Source organism: Magallana gigas, chromosome 2 (genome assembly GCF_963853765.1).
Source record: "Magallana gigas chromosome 2, xbMagGiga1.1, whole genome shotgun sequence".
Taxonomy (NCBI): domain Eukaryota; kingdom Metazoa; phylum Mollusca; class Bivalvia; order Ostreida; family Ostreidae; genus Magallana; species Magallana gigas.
In genome coordinates, this window is record NC_088854.1 from 50941158 (window position 1) to 50962092 (window position 20935).

General features: G+C 34.2%; 1 protein-coding gene across 9 annotated transcripts; it reads left to right on the plus strand.

The window, feature by feature from the left end:
- The first annotated feature begins 554 nt into the window (after positions 1 to 554).
- On the plus strand, positions 555 to 19535 carry LOC105335724 (ral guanine nucleotide dissociation stimulator-like 1). 9 transcript variants are annotated; one of them, XM_066077107.1, is made up of 17 exons: positions 555 to 722; positions 5971 to 6063; positions 10374 to 10567; positions 10677 to 10745; positions 10857 to 11041; positions 11379 to 11512; positions 11623 to 11844; positions 11937 to 12040; positions 12449 to 12533; positions 12639 to 12728; positions 13359 to 13600; positions 13904 to 13972; positions 14702 to 14740; positions 15540 to 15675; positions 16566 to 16715; positions 16850 to 16958; positions 17152 to 19535. In XM_066077107.1, the coding sequence occupies exons 1-17, from the start codon at positions 696 to 698 to the stop codon at positions 17304 to 17306; spliced, it is 2103 nt and encodes a 700-aa protein (XP_065933179.1). In that variant the 5' UTR covers positions 555 to 695; the 3' UTR covers positions 17307 to 19535. The 9 variants fall into 9 exon arrangements, with proteins under 9 accessions (XP_065933179.1, XP_065933180.1, XP_065933181.1 ...); XM_066077108.1 differs by having other exon boundaries at positions 15540 to 15666; XM_066077109.1 differs by having other exon boundaries at positions 15555 to 15675.
- The last annotated feature ends 1400 nt before the right edge of the window (positions 19536 to 20935 follow it).

Here is a 20935-nt window from a genome sequence, read left to right on the forward strand (position 1 = left end):
TAAATCTGACTTGAGGATGCATATACCAATCATGCGCGGATCCAGAAAATTTTTCCAGGGGGGGTCCGAAGGATAATTGTGTTTGCCAGGGGGGGTCCGAGGCATATTTTCGCGATAATTTTACTATGTAAATTTAATAAATTTTCATTTTCCAGGGGGGGTCGGGACCCCCCCGACCCCCCCCCTCTAGATCCGCGCATGCCAATTATGCATCTCGGAATCGGGGGAAGGAGAATGGGGGGGGGGGGGGGGGTCGGGGGGGGGGGGGGGGGGGTCGCATGTCAACTGATTTATTATGAGGGCCCTTAATTGGTTAATAAAGGAATTGAATTGAATTTGCCTGATTATAATATTTATTTAAAATACTAACCAGAGACATAAATATCACTGATACCCAAGAATAAATCATATTGATATTATTGATGAATCGTTTAAAAAATACGATGGGAACATTTTTTTAAAATTGATATACTGTCCACCCCCCCCCCCCCCCTTTACATAGACTACCCCCCCCCCCCCTCCGTGCTAAAAATAATTTCCTAGTATTTCCGGTTGTTATACATAAACATGTCTGACCGGAAGTAAGATTAGATGAAGAGCTCGAATAATGAGCTGATGGAAGAGAACATGTTACATGGAAGTTTCATGGGATACAAGCCTAGAAACAATATATAAAATGGATCAAAGGATTTGAAATGGCCTTTTCACTCTCCGATGGCCAGGTAAAGCATTGAATTGTTTACTAGTAATATGCATCAATATTTACATGCACAGCTCCAAGCTCCATCTCCAACAAATGCAGCGTTGATCTGTAAATCAAAGAGGTTTTTAACTGCACAGCGTCTATTTAAACATTTACTTTATTTTTGTAACTGGAAAACAGTTCAACGAAAGATCATTGAAGATTGTTTTTTTTTCTAATGCAAAAGTTGTAACAGTTTTTCAGATTTTGGGGTAGACATGGTAGAAGGCCTATAGTAAGTTGTGGTCTCATTTCGCATTTAGCGTTGTTTCTTCCGGATGTTTACAAAGCCCTCGTTTATTTGACTGAACTGTGAAATGAGTGATATAAAGATATGTTTATTAAACTGAAATACAATAAACAAAACATGGATCATTGTAGGTTAATTATTGGCATGTAAAAAATCGATGGCAAAGCTATACTTTAAAATGCAGGAAAATTTAAAATATTCTCATAAAATTGACCAATTATTTATATACTTGTGGTTTGAATCTTGTTCCTATTACTATGATACAACTTACTTTAGTGTTTTAATAATAAAATTCTAACCCTCCTATATATTGTATTTGAATACTTTGCTGCAATACAATATCCTTACTTGAAGTCCTTTATTATATATGTGAAACTTTTTAATACTTAAAAATAATAATTAATTTTGATAATTAAAAATGATTGCTAGAGATAAGTTCAAATGTGAGCATTTATTAATTGCTGATGCTTAAAGAGTGCATCACTAAATATCTTTTTTATGTGTACTATGCAATTTAAGGTACAGTCATTGGACAAAAGTAATTGTTGGTGACGTCAAAATGGCGGCAATTTGTTTACATTAACTACTCAATAAAAACTACTCTCCTGATTTTAATATTTGTCGTCTTACCTATTTTGTGAGATTGCCCTTCATTTTAAGAATAACTTCTAGAAGACGGGTTGGAATTGTGTCATAAAGCTGACGAACATATTCTACCAATAGGTTTTGCCAGAATCGTGTCACTTCCGCGATCAGCTGATCTTTAGACTCGATGGTGTTTCTTGTAGATTGCAGGTGTCTTTTAAGTTTCAACCAAATATTCTCAATGATATTGATATCGGGAGACTGAGCTGGCCATGATGTAGTGTTTATATTATTTTCTTCCATATATGCACTGAGTAATCGGGATCTTGGAATGGGGCATTGTCATCTTGAAACACATAATTTCCATGAGGAAAATGTCGAACAGTAACGGGCCACAAATTGTTTTCTAATATATCAATATATTTTTCGGAGTTAATATTACCGTTTACACTGGTCAATGTTCCAATACCATCGTAACAAATACAACCCCAGATCATAACAGACAGTTTGCTCTTCGATGGCGCGCACACGAGATTGGGGTTTTCAACTTCGTCGGTCTTTCGCCAGATATATACACGGTTGTTATCACCTATTACTACCTGACATTCATCACTGAATATCCAGTTCTTCCAGTGATCATCAACAGTCCAGTTTTTTTTCTCTGCACCACGAGACGCGTTTTTTCCTGTTACATACTCTGACGATCATCTTCTTTTTCTGCACCCGTCTATTGTATCCCATTTTAAATAATTTTCTCCTGACAGTCTTTGAACAAAAAGTAGAATCCTTTGCATTATTTATTTCACTTGTTATATCATCCAGTGTTCCTCTCCTGTTACTTTTCATGATTCTTGAAAGTTGGACTTCATCGTGCTCGGAGAACTTCGGATTCCGCACAGATCGATGCCTGTTTTCCACACTTCCATGAACTTCAAATTTTTTAATGATGCTAACAATAGTAGTCCTAGGTATTCCCAACAACCTCCCAATTTCTGCCTTATTCTTCTCTGTCTTGTAAGCTTCTATAACTTTCATTCTTACTGCCAACGGAATTTCCTCTAACTTACGAGGGGGTATTTTCCCAAGCTTTGTTTATAGAATATTTTGACAGCGGACAAAATTTTTTAACTCTGACGTAATCTAAAAACTATGACATATTTATGGGAAGAAATTCCGAACCCGACATGCTTTCTATAAAAAGCGCGATACAAAAATAGCCGCGACTAATTTACAACATCAAAGGCATTTTGACGCCAGCGACGAATACTTTTGTCCAGTGACTGTACTTTGATTCAGAAATTAGCTGCAGGTCTGTAGCTGCTTGTCTGAAAAAATTTGGATGGACGACTTGGGAGCCACAGTGCCTCCCATAGTAAAACACTGCAATTTACGGTGCACAAAAATTATGCTAGTTTTGGACTGCTTAATCATATTTCCAAGCACATTCTGTACAAATGAGTCCACAAAATTCTTCGGACATTTTACTACAGATATCGTCACTTTACTTGGCTCTGATATATTTTTAAACACCATCACCAGTCCCGTAAAGTGAAGTGGTGCAGTTTGTTTACATGTAAAAGTGGCGACTCTCGATCTCGACGTAAATTAAACATACTTCATTTTCCCAGGTCGGGAACTGTGTTTTGGGGAAAGTATGAGGCAAGTAAAGAGACAAAAATCAGTAGAAAATTGCATGAATATTTTAAAGGTACTAAATTTTTTTCACAGAATTTGTGTGTAAATAAGGTTAATCAGTCCAAAACTAGCGCAGATTTTTGTGTGCCGTAAATTGCAGATTTTTACAATGGGAGGCACTGTAGCTCTCAGGTTGTCCATCCAAATTTTTTTCAGACCGGGAGCTACAGACCTGCAGGCTGCAGCTAATTCAGAAATATGCATAATCAATTTAATACACATGTATCAACTTTTTGAAAATTGTTAGTATTTGGCAAATCTGTTTATCTGACATGTGTTTGGTTTTATTGGTGTATAGTAATGTAAATTACTTGCATTTTCAGGGATCCATTGAGATTTTGTAACCCCATATTACTGACTTCATATTAATTGTCTCATTAACATTAATTTTAGATCTGTCTTTGAAAGGAGGAGACATGTCATTTGGCCTTTTTTTGTCAAAAAATTACTGACAGATTTTCTATCAACTAACCCTTGAAGTACTGATAGTACTTTTACCCATAAATATTTAAAAAATATTTTGCCACCCCTACCCCCACCCCTTAAAGTTTGAATAAGAACAAATCATATATGATTTTTATTTAGCTAGGCAGTATTTATAATAATGAATAATAGATTTTCTCAATTAGCTAGGATTACTAATCCCACATCACTTTATAAAAATGTAGGATATCCACAATGACTGCAGATTTTATCCATACTGCTAGTTTGAAATAAATCTAATAAATATTCTATATCCATGTCTGGGATGTATTGGAAGTTTTAGGTTAATTTAGTATTTTGCTTGCGTCATAATTAGATACAGGAAGCTTTCGATCATTAACCGATAAACATGCTGGTTAAATGCCTAAATGCCTAGTTGTGTAGATTGCTTCATTATAGAGTTTGCCTATATAAACAAAATTTTACCTATTGTTCAGTCAATGTGATAACTCAACACGTTGGTGAAACTATGCCGTACACATAGGATTAACACCAATTTAATCATCTGTTGCTCTTTGGGAGATAGATATGATATATGTATAATCGAGTGTGTTATCTGCTGTGTGATATCAGGAGGATTTCGCACCCAGTCTGTGTGCGTTATGTTCTGTGCCAGGGGACACATTGTCATCGGGGGATAGTGATGATCAGACAGCGGGGAAATGAGTAGAGATTTTTAAAAACTCTTCTTTGCTAGGTTCCCTAACTGTCAGGACTCTTAACTTTGGCGTCAGAGTTGTGTCTGTTTCTCTTGTTGGCATTCAATACAAGTTTAATCCTGAGGAAATAGCATTTAAAAAATCAGCTACATTTAGTGTATTCTTGCAAAGAAAATCCCCAAGGGATTAGATGTTGTGACAGGATTTTAAAAAATTGAAAGGAATGAAACAATTGCGCTATTTATAAGATACTGGGATATTGTGTTTTTGTGTGTTTTTTTTTAACTATTTCAAGTAAATTTTAAAAAATTGACAGATGGTTTATATAAAACCCATTGGAGTGACACAGTTTCTGACTGTACTTAAAAGTAGCTGTCTCATTCATGATATGTTAAAGCACCTCTCGGTTGGACAGATTTCAAGCTGCTCTGTATCAAAATGACTGCCTCGAAGGCTCTTCTTCCTTAAGTGGTCAAAACCCCCTAAAGATATTAAATATATACATCCAACAGAATTTCACTTCAATGGAAAGTTACATCTTTATTTTGTGGGAATGTAACATGTAATTGAAAATGACTTTGGTGAGTATTTATGAAAATTAAATGATAAAAACATTAATCTTATTATGGCAAATTATAATATGATTGAAATGTCATGAATCTAAGCTTTATTTTTGAACATTGTATGTTTGACTAATTCATCCAAACATGCGATAATGTCTGTGATATTTAATTAGGATATTTAATTAGAGTTTCGTGACATAATTTTGACATTCTGCAGGATTGGACAGCAGGATATCTCCTCTACACTATAGGAGCTGGCACAATACTGGGCCAGGTTTATTTGTTACGTTAATATGATAACCACGTAGTAGAGTATGTAGGTGAAATAAACAAATGTTCATGATAACAGAATAAAGATAGGAATAAAGTCACCAATGAAAGTATTACATCTAAATTAATTGTGTAACTAAATAACAGAAAAAAAAAATTGAGTAGAGATGAGTGTTTTATTTGTTTGAATAATGATTGATGATTCATTGATTGAATTTAATGCTCATCATGACAGATTAACAGAAACGTGTTTAGGAAATTCGTCAGTCATGAACAGTTTTAAAATACATGTGCATTAAAGTGAAATAGACGTGCTTTGGGATTTTATGATTGTCAGAATGGACAGTGAAATGGATTAATCAGTTATGAAAAGAATTTTTTTTATTTGCATAATAAAATATGTTCAAATCAAATCATTTTTTAATTCAAGACACATCTTCTTACAATATTGTTTTAATTACTTGATAATAATAAAAAAAAACAAAAAACAACGGATATGTAAGGATTATCGTTCAAGAGATCACAAAACAAAGATTGATTAATATTTGATCAATAAAATGTCAGTTGGGTTTGCTCTATGCTCAAAGTACACAATTGTAATCATTAATGAATTTGGTAGGGGTGGAGGTGCATGGATGAGAAATTTTGTCAGTTTTATACCAATTTTTACCATTACTTTGATAAAGTTAGATTTTTTAATAAAAAATTAATATTTATTTTCAGGATGATGTTACACGATTTTGGAGAGAGGAAAAAGAAAAAGGAGCGATATACAATGTGTATTTGAAAAAAGTGACATACCACACTTTGTCCGACGTAAGTACTTGATTGAGGAGCTATTATTTTTTTTAAATCAGATGTACGGAAAAAAATTGAAAAAGAGGTGAAAAGTAGATCAGTCAGTAAAACTACTTCAGTCAAAAAAATATGAAATCTTTGCTGCTTGCAATGGAATTGGGGTTACAGTTATTGAGAAAGGAAAAATTCCAAAAATGAAAAGAAAAAACGAATTGAATGTTTGCTACCACCTGTTGGTTGGGTTGGTGAAAGGGAAAGAGAAAGAATTTTAATGACACTCAATGTCAAATTTGCATTGGTTTTTGTTTATGTTTTGTTTTGGTTTTTTTCAAACTCTACCTTAAAGTTGCTTGAAGCAATTGTAGAGTTTGATAGATTTTGTCATTCAAAAGAGGAACCACATCTGCTCAATAGTTATGGAGAAGGTATATCTACTGACGGAGAAGCTCTGCTCTTAGGATGTTTTGAGACTAAAAAATATTTTGCAATAGAAACCCGTCTGATTCTTTGCACTTTAAACTTGTAATTAAATTTATCACAAGCAAAGATTTTTGCAACATAACTCTTAAAACAAAGCCACAGGCTACAGTAGGTATGTTGTTATTGTTCAGCAGTTGCTCCTCCAGAGTATTAGCTCGACCCTCAAAGATAATAACTTGTTAATTGTTTGCTTAAGAGCATTATCCTCATCATCTACATTTCCCCTCCAACCGGCATGTGGTGAGTGCAGGTACAGAGAAGGGAAATGAGGATGTGTCTGGTGTTTGTGGGAAGGTGAAGGGGAGACAACTGTACATGTTTACTGACCCTTCAATTGCCTCTCTTCTAGTGAAAAGTGTTATGTAACAGAACTGAAAAAGAACTAAATGACACTTTTAGTACAGTAACGGGAAGGAAGGGGGTCTATGGATGCATTTGAAAGAGATGCCGCTGTTTTATAAGATACAGGTTTTTATTTTGAGATCTGATTGCTGACTAATGCCTGAATTTATTTTTTCTATGTAAAAGAGAGTTAGGAATTCTGGTAGTCTGATGCAAAACATCTGAAATTGTTACCATATGAATTAACACATTTCATTTACTGAGTCAGCATTAAGTTTGGGTTTTCTGCCTTGCAAGAGAAAGTAAAAGGTTTATGTGTATTTCCTACATGTAATAAATTTTTAAAAGATATGGGAAAAGCATGCTGCATTTGGTTTTGAAAGTTTCTAACAAAGAAACTGTAGGCGGAGATGAAAATTTTTGATTTATATGAGGACATTCAACTACAGGGTGAATGCCTTATAAAACTCCTGAAATGTTTATCATTTGATTTTTCCTGTTGCGTGTATCTAGGTTTGGCAGCAAGTTTATCCTGATCTAATGCTAAAGTGTCAAGAGGGGGGGATAATCAGTGAAAGAAATCAGCACTCTACACCATAGTCAATCATTCTTATCCTAGGCCATTTGATGTATGGACCGTATCAGTATTAGATGATACTTTAATTGGTCTGATTTAAAGTACTAATTGAAATCTATACCTTTTGACATAGAATTGATAGGTTTAGAATTAGGAAGTGAGAGCTAATAGGACCCCTGTTGTGAATTAGTAATGATGATGGATGTGCGTTCATTTCCTACTGTCAAAAAACTCAGATTTTACAGTGTTATGTAGAATCACTAGAGTGATAACCATTTGTTATGACATAGGTGTTCATACAAGGTTTGCCAAGTTTACAAAAAACACAGTTAATTACTGCATGTAGAACTCGGTCATCTGCATGTCAGTTATAGCACACCTATAGGACCTGTTGACATGCAGCGAATGCAGGTGCAGCATTAGGCAACACACCTTTACTTTTGTCAGAGAAATATGAATATAACCGTTGTGAAATATTTTTGTCAAGTTTTGGTGGTTTTTTGTAATTTTCATCGATATTATACTTAAGGTGGTATGGGACACTTCCATGTTGTGACGTATTGTTTATCGAAATAAACAATAAAATAAAGTGTAATTATATAAGTAGTTTCTTTCCAAAAATGGTCACCTAACTCCGTAGCGCAGTGGGTTAGATGGTTTACTATGAACCTGTAAGTCATGAGTTCGAATCCCGCTGGGGGTTTTACAATTTTTACCTTTTCAAATATTTTTAAAAGCTATTTTTTGGTTAAATATTGTAAAATTGTAAAATTCTAAACAGTGAAAGTTTTTCAATTATATAGTACTTTAATCCACATTAATATCGACAGATGTCCCATACCACCTTAATTGACCCAATCCTCCCTAGGTGCCAACCCTTTGTAAAGTGATTGTTTTAGATATTCCATACCTCTAAGACTGAATTTAGAGAGTTAGCCCTACAACATGTTGAACCCCATTACCTTCATAGGGTTCACATGCAATAATTAAGTCTTTTCTAGAGAAGATGGGGGACATAAATACGATAAACTTTATTCCTATCTTGGTATCAGGTAATTTGCACAGTCCTTTGGCCTCTGTGTATCCCGCTATCTCTCGGTGATAAGTCAGGGTACTAGGTGTGTTACCTGTAATATTAGTCACACTGATAATGAAGTTCATGTACCTACATTCTACAGGTAGATCAATGTTCATCCAAAAACCAATTAATTGTCAATCAAGCACAGTTTTTTGTTGTTGTTTTTTTTGTAAATTCAAGCTAATTTCTTTTCGCTGTTTGTTAGATTTATTTAAACAAATACTTTCCGGTATAAGGCTTTTGAATTGATGGAATAGTTTCTAAAGTGTTTACTCTTTTTTTTGGAATATACAAGGCATATTGTTTTCAGTTTACTTTTTCATCTTTTCCTGTGTGTTTTTACTTGCTTGTATTCTAAACAAGTACTTAGTGTAATCAAGATTTAGAGAGTGAAAAAGATAAGATTTCAAATAATAGGTATACTGATAAACAGTGAAGGAAAAATCATGAGAAATTGACATGATATGATTAACATCTACTATTTTTATAACTGTTAGATACCATATCAATTTTGAAAACTTACATGGCTCTATTGTCTTCTTCTAAGAGAATGTAATTACAATGTAAGTGTATGGTCAGGTCTGTTCAACAGAGATTTCATTCTATTAATTTTTATTACATTCTATTTTATTACATTCTTTTTCACTTTGTAATGTCCTGAAGGTGGATACTCAATTAACAGTATGTTGACTCCTGTGATCTGACAATTAATTGTATGCACGTAGTCAAATTACTAAAAATCTCTGAGTCCATTGTTGTTATGACATACTGCATAACTATTGGTATTTTGATTATATACACTTCCCTTTGTCCTGTTTGTAACAGGCAGGATGTAGAATTTATCCTGTATTACGAGTTCTGCCTGCGATACCACGGGAAAACTATTTCATCTGTTTCCTTATAGTAATTATAATGTTTGTATACATAACTCAAATTACCTGGTGCAACCTAGTAAATTGAAAATTGAATTGAACTGTGACCCTCTTTTCTCACTTAATGTATGTTAATTATAAACACCTGATATTAACACCAATAGGTGTCCAAATGATGGCTTCTTCTTTTAATCTTGCTGTCCACTGCAGCCCACTCAAATTGTTTCTTGGCATCTGATTTTAACTGAGACTCAAGTCCTCAAACTTGCTTGCTTTCATATTTAATACTGGTAATTAATGCAAGCAATGAGCAGATGTTGTAGGTGCCAAGCTGCACAAAAGTAAAGTTCACAGTGAACTTCTAAAAGTGATTACACTGGCTCTACATCTGATAGAGGAGCCATGGCCTGTGGCGGCCTTATTTATCAGATCCCGAGCAGCCACAGCAGCTACAGAGTGGGTGGCTCTGTGTTTACATCAGACACACTTCAAATGGAGGAACACTTGATGTATTCTCACTTCACTTTGTGGCCCTTAATCAAATTATAAGATCTGCCCAACTACATGAGTACAGAGTTGCTTGCTACAAAGTTGTGTGAAAGGGGATGTTTAATGCTTTGTCACTTGTTTGTGTATTCAAGGGCTCAGGTTGATGTTTTCTCCTCACTCAGTTTCATTTAGACTTTTACTATCTTTGAAACATTTGAGGCCATGTGCTTAAAATCAACTAGCATACCTGATCAGGGGTTACATAGGGAATTTAATGCTAATTAGAAGAGAGAGAGAGAGAAAGAGAGAGAGAATATGATTTTTTTTAAATTATATGGTCCATTTGAAAATGTTCTCTAAATTTGAAGTGATATGAATAATTTTTAACGACAAATCATAATACATGTACCTGTAATAGTTATTTAGAATACATTCCCAACAATATAAATGAAAGATAAAAGATTGAGACAACATGTTTTTGACATTTTAGTTGGACCAGTCCAAGGGACATTTGATGTGGGAAACCCAGAAGATCAGGGTGGTCAAAGCAGGAACCCTAGAGAAACTTGTGGAGAGTTTAGTGACAGTCAAAGGAGAATTGGACTCAACCTATGTCAATGTGTTTCTGGCAACATACAGGACATTTGCCACCCCTTTACAGGTTTTGGAAATTCTCATCAAAAGGTGTGTGAGCAATGATACTATTCTGCACTATATTAAACTATGACTTGCAAGTCTTAATGAAGACTTTAAAGTTGCACCAGAGTTTTTAGTGTAATGTCTTATGTTTTAGATATAAATGGCTGGAAAAAGACAGCACAGATCATGAAGAAAGAAAAGAAAACAACGAAAACCAGCAAAAGTAAGAATTTGTTTACGGATACTGGGATTAATGTGAACACTCATTTGCTTTGAAGTTTATGGGTGTTGAGTCCTCAATACTATTGTAAATAAACCTTTGTTTAATTTGTAGAACTTTTAAATCTGTGATATCCGTTTGGATGGACACATATCCGGATGACTTCCGTGACCATCCTGATTACAAATGTCTAAAAGTCTTGGAAGCATTCTCACACCAGTTTATTCCAGACAGTGATCTTGAATTAAGGGCACGACACAAAATAGAAAAGTTTGAAAGAGAGGCAGTCTGTAATTCAGGTAATGTCATTTATAGGCAAAATATTTGAAAATACATATAGAATAATTTAGGCCAAAACATATTCTGTGGATTCGTTATTATTCGAGGGTATCAATTTTGGTGAATTCAATGAAAATCACAGTTTCAAGGATATGTAAATTCTTGGCCAAATAACATATCATATAAAAATGTAAGTAAAAACTGCACTTCAATGAATATTTCATGAATCAATTAAACAATAAAATCCATGAAATATTTGTATTCAATGAATATTGATGAAACCACAGTATATATTTCATGAAATTTTATTATTTTGCTAGTTTGAATTGACTAAATGCTCTCATATTGTACATGCAGATGGCGACATAAAGTTCCAGTTTTCCATTGTTGATGAGGTGGATAGTATGATTGATTCAGAGTATCAGAAACCTCTGGAGTTTTTAGACATACCCAATAATCGATTAGCTGAGCAACTTACCTTCAAAGATGCAGTAAGTAAATGAACTAAAATTCAGTCTACCCTTTTAGCACAGAGTGTAAAATAATCTTGTAACTAGATTTTACAAAACAGAGTGTTGAGTTTTTGTTACAAATGTTGCAGGAGTTATTTAAGCGAGTTATACCCAATCATTGCCTGGGTGCTGTCTGGGCAAGGAGAGACAGGAAGCTGGGTAAAGGGGGCAACATAGCTCCCAGCGTACTAGCCACCATTGACCAGTTCAACCGCGTGTCATTACGGGTCATAGCCACCATACTGAGGACCAGGGAGCTCAAATCCTCACTAAGGGCAAAAATTCTTCAAAAATGGATTGATATTGCACAGGTAGGTGTATATACTAAAAATTTTGTACAAGAATTATTGGAATGCTGTAATATGCATATTGTTAAAATGTTGTTGTTTTGTTATTTCTACAGGAGTTAAGACAGCAGAAGAACTTTTCCTCTCTGAAAGCCATTATATCAGGGCTCCAGTCTCACTCGGTGTATCGTCTCAAGAGGACCTGGACCTCTCTACCTAAGTATGGGGCTCTCTGTAGAACAGATGGCTTAGTAAAACTAGTCTCAGTCAGATTTTATTGACAGGCTGAAAAACCTAATGTTGTAATAAGTACATGTACCATACCTGATTGCTATTGATTTCATTTGATTATTATCGTTCACCTAAGGATTCAAATCCTTAATAAAGCAGTTTTACAATCTGAGAATAAGTAAATAAGAATTCAGTTATCTCTTAGATTTCCAAAAATTGCCTGTAAAGTGAAATGTTTGCAAATGAACTCAGTGCACTTAGATTTTTAAGTGCACCTGAGATTGGCAGTAATGATTGTTTTGAGAAGTAACCCAATACAATCTTTAAAAGATTTTGAAACGCAACACATGCAGATTAGCAGATGAGGTTTAGAAAATTTCATTTGTCTGTCTTCCAGGGAGAGTATAGATTTGTTTCAAGAGCTGGCAGACATCTTTTCCAATGACAATAACCAGATATTATCTCGAGAATTACTCATGAAAGTAAGATGTATTTTATATGCCAAGGTCACCGTATTTATCTCCCTGAGTTGAAATTCTTGTTAGCGTTTTTTGAGGTGTGCTGTACCTGCTCTTTATCTCACACAGGAGGCCACGGCAAAGTTTCCTGATCTCGACTCCAACAATAAGATACTGCAGAGACGGAATCTACAAAAACGCAGGTCTTGGATTGAAAATGTAAGTAAAACCCCGAAAATAAATTGACAAAGCAAGATAAAAGTCAAATGCTGTAATAATGAGAATTTAATCTCAGTGATTGAGTTCCCTCTTGTCAGGAAACTAAATGCAAGCAAATAAAGCACTATTTTAAGAGCTCTTCAAAAAACCTCTGCAGCGCAAAAGAAATGATTTATTTACATAATTATTGGTTAAAATAACAGGCATCTTTATTCAAAGAGTCAGGGCCATTAATCATTCAAGTAAATGGTTTTATATATATGTTATGGGGTTGCATAAATTGCCGTGTACTTAAAATCACACAAATGTTATGGTTAGTTCTTTATTACCGGGTACTGTTTTCTTTATTCTGTATCACAATTTCCTTATAAAGTCAGAACATAACAGTTCCTCTATAAAAAAGATTCTGACCATTTGACTTTTGAAATCAAAAGGTGCCAAAAATTGCCTAAATTTACAAATTATTTCTGTAAAATTATAACAATAAAGTTGATCTTTTTGACCAGAATGCGAATTATTGCCTGCGGTTTTGGGACTTACATAATAGTTGTTGTCCTCAACAGTACATGTGTTCAACTGTAAATTGTTGCCAGGTTCTTGTTAATCAGTGTGTGCTCTTTGTGTTGGCAGGGCATTGTACAAGGAACAGTTCCCTATCTGGGAACCTTTCTGACGGACCTGACCATGATTGACACCGCCATTCCAGACCGCACGGAGTGTGGCCTAATTAACTTTGAGAAGCGGAGAAAGGAGTTCGAGGTCTTGGCCCAGATCAAACTCCTACAGTCGGCGGCCCAAATATACCACTTCCAGGAAGACAAGCATATATGGGCCTGGTTTGATTCCGTCAGGGTGTTTGATGAAAATGAATGGTAAACACAACTTCCTTCTAACTTCCTGATCTTACAATTTAAACAAATGGAGTCCTTGTAACTCACACCTGGCTCCATTGTAATATTTCCTTGTTGTTGTTAAAAGCATTCATTGTTACATGATCATGATTCAGATATTGCATATTTATCTTGCAACACATCTTTGTAAACCAGGAACGACAATAATGAATACCAGTACTCTAGATCTGTTTATTGTAACACAGGAAGAGGAATACATGTGTAGTTATTACTGACTACCAAAGTTGTCTGTTTACATATATTATTGTATTTTTTCTCTTTCAGCCATGATTTGTCATGTATAATTGAACCAATCAAAGAAGGACCTGCTAGATTAAAGAAAAAATCTGCAAGGTATAATTCCTGACCCTGAATTTTACGCCCTTTAAGAAAAGGGCATATCATTTTGCAATTGTGGTTGGTTTCTCTGTAGATGTTATCCTAATTGTCTCATTAAAGTTAAACACAGATTGATTGAATGACCCCATTGATTTACTCATCAGAGGGTCAAAGTTTACTGCCGTCAATGTCAAATGACATCGACGCAAGCAATGAGGCTTCCAGAAAGTAATACACACACAAATCCTGTGGCTTGTGACAGTGTGTCAAGTTAATACATATCAATGCCATTGGAATAATTTGGCGGAATGCTTTATTTATACATTACAAGAAATTGCAATTTGAAGAACTCTTTGGATGCGAAAGATGCCGAAGCTCTTATGTCAAATATTTAAGAAATAGTGATAACGTACGGTATGCATTGATGAGTATGGAACAGGATAAGATTCTTAGTACATGTATCAAGTAAAACATGACTTTTATATTTCAAACAATATTTCAAAATAACAAGATGAAATACAGATACATGTAATTGACTGATCTGTAGGTAAACACATTGTGTCATTACAATAGCAGTTCTTTGTAACCCCAGGGCTAGATTTTGGAAAAATTTGATTTTCCTTTAATACCAGCAATTACGGTATGAAGAAAGGGGGTTATTTTTTTAATTTATCATTCTGTATTATGTTTCGTTTTAATTCTTTTTAATAAATGAATGCTTATATTGAACTGAATGTCTTCCAGTTATTCAAGTTTGCTCAAAGTTGTGAATTTCGGTGATAAGTAAGTAGGTGTTTTCTTTCTGCGAACTTTCACTGTGTAATCTGCCTGAGAGAATGGCAACTTCTGTGTAAAGGAAACCATGTTTTTTTTACCAGTTTTTTTTTTATCTAACTTTAACATTATCTTGAGTGGTTAAAGGTTTTTAAAGAAAAGAATTAAAGACACTTTAACTGCATGCTGAGAAAGTTCTCTTTGTGAAGAATCTTTTAAAACTAAAAACAATTTGTTGGCAATTGCAAGACACTAGGAAGTCACTTTTTATGAAGTTAATTGTAAGAAATTATATGTATTTTTTAGACTATTTTTTCGTTCAACAACAAAGCAAGTTTTACGTAACAGTTTATCAGTATTTACTTGTATTGTGCTTTGTATTCATAATGATAAAATACTGTATCTTAATTTATTCACATACAATCCTTTAGACAAAGATCATAAAAATTTCTGGCTTGATCTGGGTATCACTAGAGTTATGCATGTCAGATTGAAACTTATCAATCATAAAATTGGCACTATGCAATACTTTAACTTTTTTGTACCAGTGATATTCTTATTGCTGCTCATGTATTAGTAAACTAGTATTTCAAATCATGATTTAAAAAAAAACAGAATCCTATTTACGTGTATTTGCATAATTATTATTTTATTGATTGATTTAAAAGATACAGATTTAGCTATAAAAGTTGTGCTACATCTGTTTAAATTTAGACTGTTTATGATATAAAAGGTTTTCAGACTTCGAATGCAGTTTATTTTTTACTTTAGTTATATTTGATGCAGGTGAAAAACGCTCATTTTAAAGCTGTTGTTTTGACAGTTTGGGTACGCGGCCGGCTCGTCCAGAGGGCAGTAAGCTGTCTCTATTGAGCTGCGGATTGGACAACTCCAGTGTCTACAACTCCTCCATCACCGACTCACCCTCACAAGGAGTAAGTCTGGTTGGTATCTGTACACAGCTGATACATCACTCAGTTACCTGTATTACACAGATGATGCATCACTCAGTTACATTTGATACAGCACTCAGTTACATTTGATACAGCACTCAGTTACATTTGATACAGCACTCAGTTACATGTGTTATATTGCTGATACATCACCCAGTCACCTGTATTACACAGGTGATGCATCACTCAGTTACTTGTATTACACAGGAAATGCATCACTCAGTTACTCATATAAAACAGCTGACACAGCACTCAGTTACTTTTATTACACAGGTGATGCATCACTCAGTTACCTGTATTACACAGCTAATACAACATTCAGTAACCTGTTACACAGCTGATATAGCACAAAGTTACCTGTATTACACAGCTGATACAACACCCAGTTACACTTTTTACACACAACTACATTTGTACATCTAATACATCACCCAGTTACATGTATTACACACCTCATACAACACTCAGTTACATGTATAACCCGTATGTTACAAAACACAGTTACACTTATTACACACATCATACAACACCAATTGACAGGTATTACACATATGATATAGCACCCAGTGGCATGTAAATGCACATCTTATACAACATCCATATACACTTATCACATATCTGATACAACACGAGGTTACATGTATACACATCTGACACAACATACAGTTACATGTATTACGCATCTGATTCAGAACTTAGTTCCATTGATACATGTCTAATATAGCATTCATTTATTAAAGTTTACTGATTACTGATTAGGCAAAATGGAATAGGGTATTAAACATAACAATATATTTTCAATCCAATGACATTTTCTCAATTTTCCCACCCATAAAGAATGTCCATACCTCCATCTAGTTATGATGTTGTTCTATTTTTAGATGTCCCACTCTTCCTCCACCTCCTCACTCCTGTCCTGTGACAGTGACACCACCATATCATCTCCATTTCGATCTCCAGACACTTGTGTGGTCAGAGTTCGCTTCGAGTCTGGTCCAGAATCTGATACTCATGTCTACAAAAGTATTATGGTAAGACAGCATTATTTTAGAAAATAAGAAAAGGCCTTAAAATGCATTGAAATTTGGGATTGTTTTTTTGTGTAGAAAGTTGTTTGCCGTTTTGATTTTTGGTTATGTTCTAACTTTACCGTTTTTTATTTTAGTTAAAGAATATTGATCACACCCACACTGTGATAGATAAAGTATTGGAAAAATACTCTAAAAAAGGTCCAGCCGGCAATTACTGTCTGCTGCAAGTATTGTCAGATGGAGGTAAGGAAGAGGGAGGTAACTCTTGTTAGACGAGCTACTGTCTTGATATCTAATAATTTAACATAAAATGATTACACAATGTAACAAATACCGGTATTTGTATTCATAAGAAAATGAAAGGCTTTTAACTTCTTTTTTGTATAAGGACATGTTGTTATTGTCAATTTCAGCATTGGTTTTTTTATTCTTTCAGAGTTATTGATTCCAGACAAAGGAAATGTGTTTTATGCCATGAACAAGAGTGATGGTTCTGAACCGGTGTTTGTGGTGCGAACAAGACAGGACCAGGAGGCTCGAACACAGCACCGCAAACGTGGCCGCCGGAAACTAAAAAACTGGAGTCTGTGATCTTTACATCCTTTACTTTGATAGGCCCTGATGCAGGGCGTTATTTGGTGCAATAGAATCTGGGTCTCACAGTTCATAAATTAGCAGCAATATTTTGTGCAATATATCCCATATCAGTGGGAATCACATATTGTATCCACTACAGAGAATTATTCGCCCTCGTTTTATTTTCGCCCCTTACTCCCTCATTGTCAGAGGGCGAATTTAAGACTGGGTGAATTCTATATTGCAAATAATGTCTCTGTTAACACAACTGCATCTGGGCGAATTCAAGATGGGACGAAACCGTCCGCGAGTGTAATAGGGCGAAAATTACACGGGGCGAAAATAACCCTGTATACAGTATCTTCAATACAGAGAAGAGAGACACTTCAATTCAATGCCAAGCAACATTAGACAGAACTCATCCTGTGGAGGAAGAAATAAAGATATTGTGTAAAGAAACCAGTTGATTTATTACCCTGTTTTGATACTGCTGAAAACCATCTGCTTTGACCAGAGCATGTCCACTATTTTTGTGGAATGATATCTTTTTTATCACTATTATTTGATCCATAAAAAATTAATGAACTGTTGTTAAATTATCAGTACTGAAGGTACTAAAACTGTAACTTGTTAGTGTTAAAGGTGTCTAATATTTGTGTACATTCAGTACAACAGTATTTTTTTTTTTCTTTGGTTGGAGGCTAAGGGCTGTGTCTCCAGAAGTTTGTTTCTATGCAGGTGTTAGACTCCATCATGCCTGTTGTGAAATGCTGATTATTCTTTACGTGTTGTGTCAATTTAGAGAACAGAAGTATCCGTGACTTCATCAATTATTCAGGTATCTGTTGTCAGTTATCAGTCTGTTCAATTACGCTGAATGCGTATTCATGAATTTTGTTTTTTCAGTGTAGAGAGTAAAGCTAGTCCACCATCATGTGTTAAAGCAAATAAAACATACATGTACGGTAGTCAAATACATGTATTGGTCAATGTACTTTAATTAAAGTGTCTAACTTAGTCCTTGATAAAAGAAACCTGAAATAGTGTGCAAACATTGTCAATTATTGGTTAGTACAATAAATTTAAGTAAAGACCAAACTACATGATCAGAAAACATTAATGTACTTCAAAATCAGTAAATTTACTTGTATTGAAGTATAGAATATACCGGGTAGTTCATTTCCAAGTGATAATGAAACATTGTAATGGACAATGGAAATGCGTGAACAGTATTTAAGAGATGAAAAACCATAATCAGATTCTAGAGAATTCAAAAGAATAGAATGTACAAAAGGAGACACAAATGTTTAATTGTGATATTTATTACAGGGTAATTGTTGGGTTTATTATGAAAAATTTTATTACATGAGATGCAATATTGGGAGCTGCCACACTCCATTTTTCTACGAGATTCTGTAGTTACAAACACAGGGTTTAATATTTGTGTAGTACTGTAGTTACAAGTATGTTTTTTATTAATTATGTCCCACCTGGATAAAGAGATACATGAATGTTTACGAGATGTCATACAATGAAATGATAACCCACCTCTACATTTGACGATTTAGTTTTGATGTACTCTGTAGATGTGGTGTGCGACTGTTGGAATTAAGGTGTAGTGTGCAACTGATTCTGTTCTGTAAGGTTGTGATTACTTGATTATTGTATTATAAATGTTCTGTATTAACATAAAACGATATTAATGACATCCAAACCTGTTCACGTTAATCTAGTCATTGTTAAGATAATCTACATGTTACTGGTATTTTAATACATAATTTTTTCCAACCCACCAATATTTTAGTACTTATTGTACTAGTATACCTTCTTCAACCACTGTTGTTGATGAAAAACAACTTAATGAGTTAACCAAGCTTACAGTTCCATAATTATTTTACTTGTTTTCTGTTTTTATACTCAGCCACATGTAAATGTTTTAACTTTGATATTTACACGTAATATTTTAATGAGTCACATTTTTTTTGCAATTATTTTTTTTTAACATGTTAAAATCTTATTGTTTGATATCAAACTTTTACAGTGATAGAAAGAAGACTGACAATATTTCTACAATAACAAGATATTGGCAATGATGACGCAATATTCACCTGTTACTCATACTGTGAATGGCAGCATCACAGATTTTCTTTTACGAAAAAAAAAGTTATAAAGTACCTGGTATATGGAAATATTTCTGTACATTACATGTATACTACAGTGATTAAAATTAGAACTGTAAAACTATGTCAAATAAGTGTTGTTTTTCTTTAACATATTTCATGCAGACTTGCATGTTAAAATGTACTTCATGCAGACCTTAAAAATGAGGAATTGTGCTTTAAAAAAAAATTCATATTTGTAATAAAGATGCTAAAAATCTGAAACGAGTGTAATGGAGTGACCTTATTACATGATATTAACCTGATATAAGATCATGACAAGTTGTACGTTTTTCCTTACCATAAAGTATGTGTATAATACGTACTCATGCATATTAAGCACTCCCAAATTAAGTTGGTAAAAAAAATGATGAAACAAGATGTCCTGTGTATAATACACACTCATAACATGTCAAAATATACGGCTGCCATTTTCCCCAAAACTATCGATCTTTTATGATAGTTTTATAATTTAAGCGCAAATTTGTGATTAAAATAATATAGCTCAAGTGATCAAAATCAACAGCCGCCATTTCCCCCTAAAACTATCAATGTTTAATGATAATTTTAAAATTTATAACCTAGTGCAAATACTGTAATTCTGTGATCTGAATTTAGCGATTTATATAAAGGTCATTAAAATGATCATATTTACATCTACTAAGTATGATTCCCTCTATTTCTTACAGAAACTTATTGTAATCGAATTCAAAGCTCTGTAGAAACTGAGTGTTTATGAAACTAGCCATGGGTTTCCAATGATACAAGAAACCATGATTCCTACTTGAACCAAACTTGCTAAATATCTTTAAGCCGTATATCATTTGAACTCACAGGAGTGTACATACATAAATGGACATAACAATTCTTTGATTGGATGCAACAAGTTTTTAAGATGACTTTAGATGAGTGAAGATTTTAGGAGCTTATTAACGATGAAGAAACTGAGTCCTCACATTTCAGATGCTGTGACCAATATTTTCTTTATGGATGAAGTTTCTACTGCAGGTATAATGGTAATCCCAAGTATGCAGGGTTGAATCATCAAGAAATGGGAACCTTAAGTAGACACTATACAGGTACCACACCAGCCTGGTCTTATTCTAACCTGTAACAAATATGCCTAGATAGTGCATCTAAATATGGATGCATTATTACTATTCATGCTTTGAATATACTTTAAATATTTTTTTTCTGATGAATGAACAGGTTTCATTTCCAAGGATAAAGCAATCAAAGTACTGAAGTTCTGAAAGCCGGGCTCTTTTGGTGTGTCTTTATGCATATTGTGTAGTAAAGACTGATCTCTCTCTCTCATGCTTTAAATGTCAGCAAAACGTCAGAGAGCGACTAAATTTTGTAAGCGGCTATAAATAAAAATATGACTTGTTTAGTAGAAAAGAGTTCAACAGTTGCTGCATTGAATTTTGCAACAAGCGTTACATATTCAATCCCCATGATTTCTTTAATGCGCAGCAAAGTAGT

Excerpts from the sequence above, each read along its gene's own strand:
- LOC105335724 (XM_066077107.1), top strand. The coding sequence starts at position 696 with ATGGCCTTTTCACTCTCCGATGGCCAG. Across the intron at positions 723-5,970 it reads TTTCACTCTCCGATGGCCAG|GATGATGTTACACGATTTTG; the intron begins GTAAAGCATTGA and ends ATTTATTTTCAG. Across the intron at positions 12,534-12,638 it reads CTCGAGAATTACTCATGAAA|GAGGCCACGGCAAAGTTTCC; the intron begins GTAAGATGTATT and ends TATCTCACACAG.